This window comes from Anser anser (genome assembly GCF_964211835.1).
Source record: "Anser anser genome assembly, chromosome: 2".
In the NCBI taxonomy this organism is placed as follows: Eukaryota; Metazoa; Chordata; class Aves; order Anseriformes; family Anatidae; genus Anser; species Anser anser.
Window position 1 is genome coordinate 95,986,942 of NC_139721.1, and position 13,025 is coordinate 95,999,966.

The 13,025-nt window shown below is 40.1% G+C and overlaps 1 protein-coding gene across 16 annotated transcripts in view; it reads left to right on the forward strand.

Moving 5' to 3' along the window:
- The window catches only part of LOC310895043 (solute carrier family 12 member 7-like), a 78,896-nt gene that overhangs the window by 10,100 nt on the left and 55,771 nt on the right, over nucleotides 1-13,025 (forward strand). For 9 of the 16 annotated variants that reach the window (XM_083825821.1, XM_083825822.1, XM_083825818.1 and 6 more), the window contains 4 exons: nucleotides 3,299-3,396; nucleotides 5,615-5,737; nucleotides 12,066-12,212; nucleotides 12,970-13,024. In XM_083825821.1, the coding sequence (XP_083681947.1) occupies nucleotides 3,299-3,396; nucleotides 5,615-5,737; nucleotides 12,066-12,212; nucleotides 12,970-13,024 (423 nt within the window). Of the gene's footprint in view, nucleotides 1-2,961; nucleotides 3,058-3,298; nucleotides 3,397-5,614; nucleotides 5,738-12,065; nucleotides 12,213-12,969; nucleotide 13,025 lie in introns of all 16 variants that reach the window. The other 7 variants (XM_083825826.1, XM_083825817.1, XM_083825828.1 and 4 more) reach the window with 1 other exon arrangement.

The following is a 13,025-nucleotide window of genomic DNA, read 5'->3' on the forward strand; positions in this document are numbered from 1 at the left end:
GGTTAAATTCAGAAGGTATACTAGGAAGTTACAGATAGAAATTCGAAGATTCAAATATAGAAATAAGGAACAATTATTTGAGATTTTTCCTCTAATTAAAAAACAATCATAACAGGAAAATATCTACCATTTTATTTTTATTTCAATTCTGAAAACGTGAGGGTCAAATCTCAGCATGTTTTGTCAAAGTTGTAGAGCCTAATGAAATTCTGTAACCTGTGGAAAGACAGGAAATAAGATTAGATGGTCTAATATTTTTGTCCTTAATCTCTTGAACAGGCATCTCAGTGCAAATTTAGGATCACTTAGATGACTGTTTGCCTTCTCAATTCCCAAGCTCTGGTCTGTCATTTTGCCTAAGACAAGATACCTGTGATACTTTTTTTAACGTTCCAACTCCTTTGAATTGTGGAGGAGGAGGGTGAGGGCAGAACTGTTACTGTCGTTCTATGATTTAGTTAGATTGGCATTAGTGCTAAAGAAGTGTTTGCTTACTCAGGCTGCTTATTCTTGTCTCTGTAGTGACAGCATAAGCACTTGTGTAGTGAACACACAAACTCAACTGGATTCAAAATTGCAGCAAAAAATGAAAATAAAAGCAAAATAGTTCTCTCTGAACTCTGTATTACTCCACCAACCCCTGCTGAATAGTTTACAGTTCTGTCTGTGTGAGGACCAGGATTGGGTAAGTTATAAGATGAGAGGGACACCTTTTTTGTGGCAAAGTGGTCTCTGCCTGTTTATGTTGATTGTAAATCTATACTGTTGAGCTCTGTCTTGTGCTGTGTAATATCGACTTGCTAGGATTTGTTTAGATATTTTTTATTGGTAATGTACCTTAAAGTATTCACCTATCAATGGTTGTGAGGGTCACTACTCTTCATGAAACTTTCGAGGAATGAGAATTTGAACAATGTGCTTCTTTGGCTTTATGACCAACACTTCGAATGCAGACTTATTTCAAATATAAGTTTTGTTTGGTGCATGGAAATGTTAATGAGAAATTATTTGATAACTTTGGCAGTTCTGAACTTTGGGCTAACACAACCCTAGGACAGTTTGTAATAACTTTTGTGGGTTACATTGCATCTGCAATTGGAAAACTGATAGATTGGTTTTGGGGCTGGGTTGTTATAATAGCTATAGTTGCTCTTCTCATTAATTGTACTAGAGAGGCTTGGGTAAAAGTGCAAATCTGGATGTATTGTTTATTGTCTGGAACTTGGCCTATGGAAGCCAAGCAGTTGTAAGAGTAATGAACTGGAGAGAATAGTACTTTGCGGGTATGCAGTACTGAGGCGTTAATGAGGAGAAGAGATGATGCACGTGATGCAAAGATGAGAAGGAAGATGCATACGGATTTTTTGCATAGAGGGTTGTTTTATGAATATGGATCTGTGAGTTCTGATAATATGACAGTTGTGTGGAGGACAAAACCGTTCCTTAATGGCATGGCATCTGCTGGTGGTCACTGGAATTGGAAATCATTATCCATTTTTGAAACTCTGCAATCCTTTTTTTATAAAAAGGAAAAAAAAGGTGTGTATGGGAGGGCATGGACTATGGATCTATGGCCTTTCTGAATATTACCTCCCAAACTTGAGACATGTCTTCATCATTCTCTGTTTTCAGATATGCATCTTACATAAGAAAAACAGTGTAATGGAGCTGATAAAAGCCAATTTCTCTGACAATTATATAGTAAACTGGCACATTCCATCATGCTCTGTAAAAAGCAAACAAAAAACAACAAAACGCACACCACACAAAACAACCTTCCCCCCCCCCCCTCCAACAACAACCAAATAACAAACCTACACACAAGCTTGATAGCTGGTCAGTGAAGAGGAGTGGGAATTATTCAGGTTGTAGGACTTGAAGCAGTTGGATCGGTGATAAGCTTATCAGCGATAAGCTTAAGTAGAGAAACAAAAAAATCATAATCTTAAGTAGAGAAACAGAAAATGGAAGCTGGACATTATGGTAGAACTCTAGATAAGAGCAGTAGATTGTGGATGAATCTTCACTGGACCATGGAATAAATTCTAGAGGCCTAATGGACAACAGCTATCTTTTGAATCTCTGTGTCTTGATACTAGTAAGTATTGTGATACCGTGAAGCTAAGGGAGCTATGAAGACTGGTTGACAACACTCCTGAATGACATTCTGTCTCATCTGCTTGAAGGACTGAGATCTGTTTTTCTCTTATTACAACCAGGATGGTATTTGAGGTGCCGAGACTGCCTTCTGGTGTCTATCTTAGTAATAACATTGTTCTGGGACTTTGGGGGGGGGGGGGGGGGAAGTGCCCTGGAAGGAGTAGAGAGTAGAGAACACATGGAAAAGAACAGTTTGTTCTTCAGCTCTTTTTTAATTATGTGGTGAAGAGACTGTGTAGGTGTTATTGCTGTAACTTGTAAATATAAGGCCAAAAACCACAAGCAAAGGACTTGAAGCTATTTGGGAATTCCAGTGTTGTGACAGTTACGAGCACATAATGCCTCTTGTATTGCATGGACTGGAAATTAGTGGAAGTGATGCTGTATTTTTTTTTTAAAAAAGGTGTTTTAGAGCAGGGCAGGGGATCTACAGCTTTGTGAGATTGATATTTCAATAAGGAATAGAATAAGTATGGCATCTCATAGGAGAATCATAGATACAGATCCCAAGAATCCTAGATCCCCACAATTTTTGCAGCTTTTCTACAAAGAATTATTTTGTAGCTTTTTGCATAAATTCCTGCCTCAACACTGCAGAAGTGTTTGTTTTTTTTTAATGGAGTCCATAAAGTACGGAAAAGTTAGGCTAGCATAATATGCCCCCCACATCCCCCAAAGGTTTATGTCAAGTTCTATTAATGAGAGCTTTTAAGTAAACTAGAGAGGTGATAATATGTAGAAGTTTAAAAGACAAAATAGACTAACCTTTGTAGAGTGTTAATTTAAATTTTATTTCCTTAGATGTGGACGCAGTCTCTGCAACTGACTCAGACCTTCTTGAACTAACCCTTGGGAACCCCTTCATTTTTGGAAACCTAAGACTTCAAAAACAAAAAGGCAAACAAAAACAACAGCAAAAAAAAAGCTAATTATTTCTTTTTAAAACAATATAGCTACATCAAGTGATCTGTAGATTTTTCAGAATGGTGATTCCTTATCAAGATAGATAATTTGTAATTGTCCGCTTTTTGAAGCAGCAATTTGACTTTAGTTCCATTTGCTTTCTGGAATATTCTTAAAACAGTATCTTCTGAACATCCCTTTTATGCTAAAACCTTGTTGTTGTTTTGTTTTACAGCAGGGGATGGGATTGCCAGGGAAAGTAGTCCATTTATTAACAGTGCAGAGATGGACAGAGGAAATATGTATGAAGGAAAGAATATGGCACTCTTTGAGGTAAGTCTTTTTTATAAAATATTACAACAGAAAATTTATTTTACCTTCAATTCAGGTTGTGGTAATAAGATAGAAAACAAGGAAAACCCTCTCCTTTTTTCCTGAAATTTAGTGTAGTGGGGGAAAATCAGTGGGAAATTTAGTGGGAAAAACATTACATTTCAACAGGTTGGAATGCTGTAATCAAAAAAGCTCATTTTTTTCTAAATTCTAGTTTATATATGCAAAATCAGTAAATATTGGTATGCATTGCTGTGAAGAGAAGAAATGAGCCTTCTTGCATTTAAAATTGTTTGTCTAGGAATTAGAAGTTGTTGGTAGTTGCTGAAAGTTTTAATCTAGTGGTTTTAACAAAGCATTATCAAGTATTAAAAGAATCGGGAAATATATTATGTTGAACTGGGGAAAAAGACTATTTTTAAGGAAGCGAAGCTATAAGCTGTGATAGGCCATGACTTAAATATATTGTCCAGTTACAATGTATAGCATACCATAGCTATTTCTGCTTTCTAATATAAACATCTGATTTATAATGCAAGTTTAATGCCTGTTTAATTCACTGAGTAATTGCAATCATTTACAGGGCAAAAAAAAGTATATTGATATGGTACACTTAAGTGCTGTTTTCACGTTGAAATGGTACTTTCAGTAAGTTTAGCTTAAGTTTTACTCCAGCAGCATCCACTGGTCTTGCTTTGGTGCTTTGATTAAACAAGGTCTTTGTTACATTGCTTGCTCATCTTGCTGTTGTATTCAACCCACCATTCTTGTATTCCTCTTATGCTCCTTCCTTCTTTCTTCTAAATATCTTTGCACAGAAGACATGTTTCAGTTCCCTTCTTCTGTATGACCAGAATACTTGATTTTACTACTTTTCACTAAATCTTAGAGAAGATTGTGCTAAAAATCAAAGTGTTGTTAGTCATTAAATGTCTATTTGTCACTTACAGAATTTTTTAATAGTTTTTTGACAGAAACCATGATCGAGTTTAGTCACTGAATTTCTCTCCTTCAGACTCTTAACTCATTAATATCCTAAATTACCTATTGTTCAAATAAGCCGCTGTATTCCTCAGTGTTGATAAATTGTCCGTACCTGCTGCTTTTTCTTCATTGTCCCTAATCTACTTTGAATATGTGCTTGCATCAGTTATTTTTAATACTGCCTGATGTTAAATCCTCAGCTGATGGTATAAAGAAAACTATCTTTTGCATATCTCAGATTATGGATCATGCTGTTATAGTGTCTTCTTGAAAACATTCTAGTGACTTCATCACCATTGCTGATGCAGTGTTCAATCTTTTCATAGCATGTATTTTGTTGTGTGTTTCCTAGTCTCATGTTTTCAGCTGACTTGTTTGTAACATTTCGTACAAAAGTACAAAAAAGTTAACATTTGTTGACTGTGATTATTATGACTTAATGCCTTCAGGCAAAGATGCCTTAGTTCTTATATCTTACTGTTTGCCATCCTAATCTCGTCTACCTCTGTTTGATCTTGCATGCTTGATTTAATTTCATAGTTCTGTTTTCCTGGAATACTTTTATTATATGTGCTTCTTTGGGATTTTTATTTTTAGCATGCTTTGGTTTTGTAGCAGATATTTGGCTGAAGAAAGATGGGCTGACTTCTGTGTTAAGTAATACTACTTATGTTTAATTACATGTCATAAGAATATATGTGCCTATATTTTCAACAAATGCATGCTTTGGAAGTAGTATGCATGTTTTGAGATAAAAATCTGTAAGCCTACAACAGTAGGTTTGGGAACGATCCTTAAGAATTGTGGTTCCTGAGAGGTCTTCAAGTCTGAAGATACTTGGTGCTTGAGAGAATTATCAGAGGCAATTCTTTAGGTGTTTTTTCCAACATCCAGCTAGTGTCTAATGATGCTGCTAGTACAATCCCATAAACATTGTCCCTTATAATTTTTAGAATAATGGCCCTTCTCTAGATTTCCCTTATATTCCAGCTTTACAATCTGCATATTCTAAGATAGTTTGCTTTTTTTAAAAAAAAAAGGCAATATAGCCTTGTAGTGTTGACCTTCTAAAAAGATTTAGAACTTTTGTTGATTGACAAATGACTAGTATTTTGTCACGCTAGTTTCTGGATTTGAGTTAGTCAGGGCTAACCTGCTGAGTTTGTTTGAAGTAGTATCATAAAATCATGACTAAAACTTTTTAATAAACACAGTTGTCTTAAAATCCCAACAGGAGGAAATGGATAGCAATCCCATGGTGTCATCTCTTCTTAATAAACTAGCAAACTATACGAATCTGACTCAAGGTGTGGTGGAACATGAAGCAGATGAAGACACCAAGCGAAAAGAAGTCAAGGTATTTAAACGTCTGATAAGCTAGCCACAAAAAGAGGAATATTTTTCAAGGTTAAAAAAAAATAAATCAATGGATGCCTGAAAACAGGACACTTATAATACTGTACTTAAAATTGAAGTGTTCACAATATGACTCAATTTGTTGTTCTTGGAAGCATATTTTAGCAAGAACTTGCTGTAAAAGTCCTAGATGAAATGTGTAAAACTAGGACTCAAAGCAAGCACTGCAAGCATTGCAGTTTCCTCTTCCCTTCTTTTCTTCTTCCTTCCATCCTTATATGAACATAAGTATTTTTATCTACCTTTGGTGAGGATGCAATGTAATTTTTTTCTCCTTTGTTTGGTTTAATGATGCATTTTATTTTTTATCTCAGGTTGAAATTGAAGGAAAACTTGAAAACTCTGTTAATATGGCAGCAGTTTTGTTTTCTGAGTAGTTCTATATTTTCCATGTTCAGAGGAGGGAAGGGCTCTCTAACACATTTCTAAACATATTTGCTCAAAGATAACAGCTAAAATCTCTGAGGATTGTCTGCTGGACACCCAAAATCCCTATCTAGACCTCTAGGAAAGCAGTATATGCAACCTAGTCAATCTGCAATAAGATGTTAGATTGCTTCCAACCGTTCGCAGAGGGATCGGTTCAGAAGGAGAAAGGCTGGATCAAAAACATGCAGCTTGACAAATCACAAAATCTTCTATTTGACGAGAGATGATGAGGTGGAACTGGCAGGGCTTGGAGAATGAACCACAGAATGAAAACTCAGGGTAGATATAGGAAAAAGAGTACTGGAAATTATTTGTCTTTCAGTAGGAGTGGGTGTGCTGCTACTGATTATTTTGTCTTATTTTTTTTTATTCTGAGCTATGGAGGAAGAAGTAGAAGTGGATAAGAATGAATAGAATCATATAATTATAGAATCATTGAGTTGGAAAAGACCTCTAAGATCATCTGGTCCAACCATCCCCTTAGTACCGATGTCACCCACTAAACCATGTTCCTAAGCAACACATCCAATCTTTCCTTGAACATCCCCAGGGATGGTGACTCCCCACCTCCCTGGACAACCCGTTCCAATGCCTGACTACTCTTTCTGTGAAGAAATGTCTCCTAATTTCCAACCTGAACCTCCCCTGGTGCAACTTGAGGCCATTCCCTCTAGTCCTGTCTCTAGTTATCTGCAAGAAGAGGCTGACCCCCAGCTCCCCACACCTTCCTTTCAGGTAGTTGTAGAGAGCAATAAGGTCTCCCTTGAGCCTCCTCTTCTTCAGACTAAACAAGCCCAATTCCCTCAGCCACTCCTCATGGGACTTGTGCTCCAGACCCTTCACCAGCTTCATAGCCCTTCTCTGGACACGTTCCAGGACCTTGATGTCTTCCTTCTAGTGAGGGGCCCAAAACTGAACACAGTACTCGAGTTGTGGCCTCACCAGAGCAGAGTACAGGGGTACGATCACCTTCCTGGTCCTGCTGGCTACGCTATTCCTGATACAAAACAGGATGCTGTTGTCCTTCTTGGCCACCTGGGCACACGGCCGGCTCATGTTCAGGTGAGTGTCAACCAACATCCCCAGATCCTTTTCCTCTGCAAAGCTTTCCAGCCACTCTGCCCCAAGCCTGTAGTGCTGCGTGGGGTAGTTGTGGCCAAAGTGCAGGACCCGGCACTTAGATGTGTTGAACATGTCCCATTGGCCTCTGCCCATCGACCCATCCTGTCCAGGTCCCTCTGCAGGGCCTACCTACCCTCTGGAGGATCGACACTTCCCCCCAGCTTGGTGTCATCTGCAAACTTACTGAGGGCACACTCAATTCCCTCAACCAAATCATCAATAAAGATATTGAAGAGGGTGGGCCCCAACATCGACTCCTGAGGAACACGACCCGTGACTGGTGACCAGCTAGATTTCACTCCATTCACCACCACTCTCTGGGCCCAGCTGTCCAACCAGTTTTTAACCCAGCAAAGGGTGTACCTATCCACACCATGGGCTGCCAGCTTCTGCAGGAGAATACTGTGGGAGACGATGTCAAAGGCCGTGCTGTAGTCTAGGTAGACTACATCAACAGCCTTTCCCTCATCCACCAGGCAGGTCACCCGGTCATAGAGGGCAATGAGGTTGGTCAGGCAGGACTTGCCTTTCACGAACCTGTGCTGACTGGGCCTGATCCCTTGGTTGTCCCCCACATGCTGTGTGCATTCAAGATGACCTGTTCCATTGCCTTTCCTGGCACTGAGGTCAGGCTGATAGGCCTGTAGTTCCCCAGGTCCTCCTTACAACCCTTCTTATAGATGGGTGTCACATTAGCAAGTCTCCAGCCATCCAGGACCTCTCCAAATGGCCATGACTGCTGATAGATGATGGAAAGCAGCTTGGCAATTACATTTGCCAACTCCTTCAGCACCCTCGGGTGCATTCGATCAGAGCCCATAGATTTGTGGGTGTCTAGCTTGTCTAAACTCTAACTGAATCCTCTTCAACCAGGGGAAAGTCTTCCTCTCTCCATGTTTTCTCTCTTTTCCAGTCTTTGTAGTGTGTGGGAGCTAGACTTAGCAGTGTAGACTGAAGCAAAGGCGGCATTCAGTAACTCTGCCTTCTCTATATCTGCTGTCACTAAGTCACCCACCTCATTTAGCAGTACACCCACATTTTCCTTAGTCTCTTGCTGCTGATGTATTTGAAGAAGTCCTTCTTGTTGTCCTTGATGTCTTTTGCTAAATTTAATTCTAACCAGCCCTTGGCCTTCCCAATTGTACCTCTGGCAATGTTCTTATATTCCACCCAAGTGGTCTGTCCATTCCTCCACATCATGTATGCTTTCTTCTTCTGTTTAAGTTTTCCCAAGAGCTCCTTACCCATCCACGCAGGTCTCCTGCCCCCCTTGCTCAACTTCTTTCTTGTAAGGAATCACTGATCTTGAGCTTGGAGGAAGTGGTGTTTGAACATCTGCCAACTTCCTCAGCACCCTCAGGTGGATCCCATCTGGTCCCATGGACTTCTGACAGTCCTGGTGGAGCAACAGGTCTCTGTTTCCACCTGAACTGCAGGGGGTTTCTTCTGCTCCCTGTCCCAAGCTTCCAGTTCAGGACGCTCTTGAGTACCCTGACTGGTAAAGACAGATGTAAAGAACGCATTAAGAACCTCAGCCCTTTCCTTATCCTCATCAGTCATGTCCCTCCCCCCCTCTTCCCCCTCCGCATCCAGCAAAGGATGGAGATTCTCCTTGGCTCTCCTCTTTCTGTTAATATAAAAACCTTTTTTGTTATCCTTAACCATAGTGGCCAGGCTGAGCTTGTGCTGGGCTTTAGCCTTTCTGAATTTTTTTCTCTGCATATGCTGGCAACTTTCTTCTACTCTCCCTGAGCTGCCTGTCCCTTCTTCCACTGGACACAAACTCTTTTTCTCCCAGACACTCAGTAAAAGTTCCCTGTTAAGCCAAGCCAGTCATCTTCCCCGCCAGCTCATCTTATGGCACAGAGGGAACAGCCTGATCTTGTACCTTGAAGACTTCCTTCTTGAGGGCCATCCATCCTTCCTGGACCCCTTTGCACTTCAGGACTGACTCCTGAGGGACCCTCCCTATCAGTGTCCTGGACAATTCAAAGTCTGCCCTCCGGAAGTCCAAGGTAGAAGTTTTATTGACATATGCTGCCCCCCCCACCAGCTTCACTAATAATAGACCATTGCATGGTGGCTCTGCCCAAGACAGCTCCCAACCACCACACCTCCCACCAGTCCTTCTGTGTGAACAGCAGGTCTAGTGGGACACCCCCCTGGTAGGCTCACTAACCAGCTGAGTCAGGAAGCTATCTTCCACACACTCCAGGAGCCTCCTAGACTGCTTCCTCAGGGCTGTATTGTATTTCCAGCATATGTCTGGGAAGTTGAAGTCCCCTGTGAGAATAAAAGCTGGTGATTGCTTGACTTCTACCAGCTGCTTGTAGAATGCCTCATCCGTCTCCTCATTCTGGTTTGGTGGTCTATAACAGACCCCCAGCAGGATGTTTGCCTTGTTGGCCTTCCCACTGATCCTAACCCATAGGGACTGTACCTTATCATTCCCAACTCTGAGCTCTACAACATCGAAAACAACATCGAAACACTCTCTAATATAAACATGCCATTGCCCCTCCTTTGTTGCCTGTCCCTTTTGAAGAGCTTATGGCCACCCATCATGGCGCTGCAGTCACGGGAGTGGTCCCACGAGGTCATAGTTTGCCTGCTGCACGATGGCTTCCAGCTCCTCCTGTTTGTTGCCCATGCTGCATGCATTGGTGTAAATGCACTTCAGTTGCACCACCGCTCCAACCCCCAGCCCCAGCATTGCTACCCCAGACTCACTTCTCTCGAGCCTCATTTCTTCCTTGTCCCCCTTTGTACCTAGTTTAAAGGCCTCTCAATGAGCCTTGCCAACTCCTGGGCTAGGATCCATTTCCCCTTTTGAGACAGGTGGGACCCATCAGCAGCCATCAGGCCAGGTGCCAAGTAAACCTTTCCACAATCAAAAAATACATAAATTCTTGCAATGGCCAGCCTCTCAGCCATGTATTTATCAGCTGGCCTTTCCAGGTCCTCTCAGTATGCCTCCCTGCCACTGAAGTCATAGAGGAATACACTGAAGGAATAGAAGGAAATTAGCACATTGCAGAAGACATCAGAAGGTGTTTGAAAATAAGGCTGTACCTGGAACTTCTTTGACTGGAGGAGAGTTTCATAGTATGATGCCTGAATATTTGCACTAGAACGGTTTGCATTAAGACTTGACAGGTACAGGAATTTGATACTGGAATAGTGAGCAATGGCATGGAATAAAGTCCAGCTTTAGCTTTTTGCTGTTCTTCATTTGTCTGTTTTTGTTTCTTCTGCATTTTTCTTTTCATTTGAAGGTGTAGTTAGACATATGAGAACCAATACTGATAATTCACGCTGTTCTTAGTGTGATCCTAGTCCTCCAGCCCACTGCTGCAGTTTTGTTAATGCAGCACAGTGTTAGTCCGTCTGGAAGTGACTGGCCAAATGAACAGTGTACTTACTTGTATTCCACCAAATAGTGGCTTGAAAGTGTGATTTGTACGTGTGGTGGTTTTTTATTTTTTTCTTCTACTTTAGTGCTTGAAATTACATGATAATTAAGTAGTAGCCTGGCAGAGCAGCATAATATGGAATTGGAGCAGCTCTCCTATGAGGAGAGGCAGTGAGCGTTGGAAGTGTTCAGCTTGGAGAAGAGGAAGCTTAGGAGGGATCTCATCAACATATATAAAAACCTGAAGGGAGGACGCAATGAAGATAGAGCCATGCTATTTTCAGTGGTGTTCAGTGCCAGGACAGGAGGCAGTGGTCACAAACTAGGACACGAGGTTCTATCTAAACATCAAGAAGCACTTCGTTACTGTGCAGGTCTCCCAGAGTGGTTGTGGGGTGTCCCTCTTGGCAGATCCTGAAAAGCTGTCTATAAAAGCTGTCTGTATGTGGTCCTGGGCAACCTGTCTTAGGTGGCATTTGACCAGAGGTCCCTTTCAACATTAACAATTCTATAATTCCATGATAATTGAGATAGTAACACTGATGTTGCACATAGACATTAACTTTTTAAAATCATATTGGTTATAGTCTGAGTGACATTGTGTCCTTTTAAGTACTTGGAAACTTAGTGCAACGCTTGCTTGCTAATCTGAATTGACTGCTTTTATCACAGCCTGAGATTTGATTTAAGACTAACTTCTTTATCTGGAGACCTACTGTGTACTGCTTCAAAGTTGAGTACTTCAACAGAAAAGGCCTGACTTCAACAAAGTGTCTATGTAACAGCAGTTCTTACAACTCTTGCAAAAATAAAATGTAGTCAGGTCTGTATTTCTTCTGGTCTTGTTATATCATCTTCTCTCGTATTTTTTTTTTTTGCTGTTTTCAACTTACAAAAAATAAAAACGTCTAAAATTTTGTGGGCTAGATGCAGGCCAATTAGTGATCAACTTTTTACTGAGTATATTCAGTATTTTGATAATGCCAGTAAATTCTCTCACCAGTAGCCTGTAACTGGTATTTTAGAAGAAGTTGTGTGACATTTTGTAACCAAGAGATAGAGAAGATTTATGAAGATTTCATCCTAATTCCTAAGGAAAAGTAGGTTTTGCTATCACAAATAATTCTGTCTTTTCAGGAATCTTTCTGAACAACTAATATGTGAATGTTTGTGAAGCTGGAAATTCTGAAGCTACCACTCAATCGTATTTGGTGTTTGTTCATGGAGTACTTGTGTTAAGTGTTTGAAGGAGAAAGTACTTATGGACTTTGTTTAGTGCAAAGGGATTTATGGTCTATGTTTCCAGGTTCCACGAATGGGCACTTTTATTGGTGTGTACCTGCCCTGCTTGCAAAACATCTTAGGAGTCATTCTGTTCCTACGTTTGACATGGATTGTAGGAACAGCTGGAGTTCTCGAGTCTTTCATCATCGTGTTCATGTGTTGTGCCTGTGTAAGCTAAACTTTTTTCTTTATTATTAGTTTACTTACTCTGTTACCAGAACGCTGCTGCCTTCTTGTGTATAAATAAGTAGAGCAAGATTTCTCTATAAAAGTTAAATATCTCTGTGAAATTTAAATATCAGTGCAATTGAGAGATATGGAATGGGTTGAGATGACAATATCTTCTATTATATTTAAATATATGCACTGAATGTCACATCATTTCAGCCTGTATGGGGTTTTCTCTGAGCCAAACACAGTAAGTTTTAGCTTGAGGTATTTTATGAATTTTTATTGAATCAGCTTTTAGCAAACATTTAATGATATATATTGAGTCCTGAACGGTTTCATTTTTCACTACTTCAGAACAACTGAAACATAAACTACTAGTATCATGTTCATAAATTCATTTTGTGGGATGTAAAACCACTAGTAGATGATATTGTCGTAGCAATGATCCTTGACCAGTTGGTTAATGCTATTTAATTGGAATGAAAACATCTCTTATTTTAAGTACATTCAGTGGGCTGTACTCTTCCAATCTATCTGAAGGCTGTCTGAAGCATCTAAATCTTCTACTGGAAGATTTAGTTAATTTAGTACTCAATTTACATGGAAATCCCTAACCAAAGATGTGACTGCTTTTGGTTGTTGTAACATTTTATTAAAAAATAAATACATTCTTAATTACACTTAGATCATTTTGTCTTGTCCTGTCTTCCAAAAACTTTCAATTTAAAAATTTTTCTTTATTTCATTATCCACAGACTATGCTAACTGCAATTTCAATGAGTGCAATAGCAACAAATGGTGTCGTTCCAGG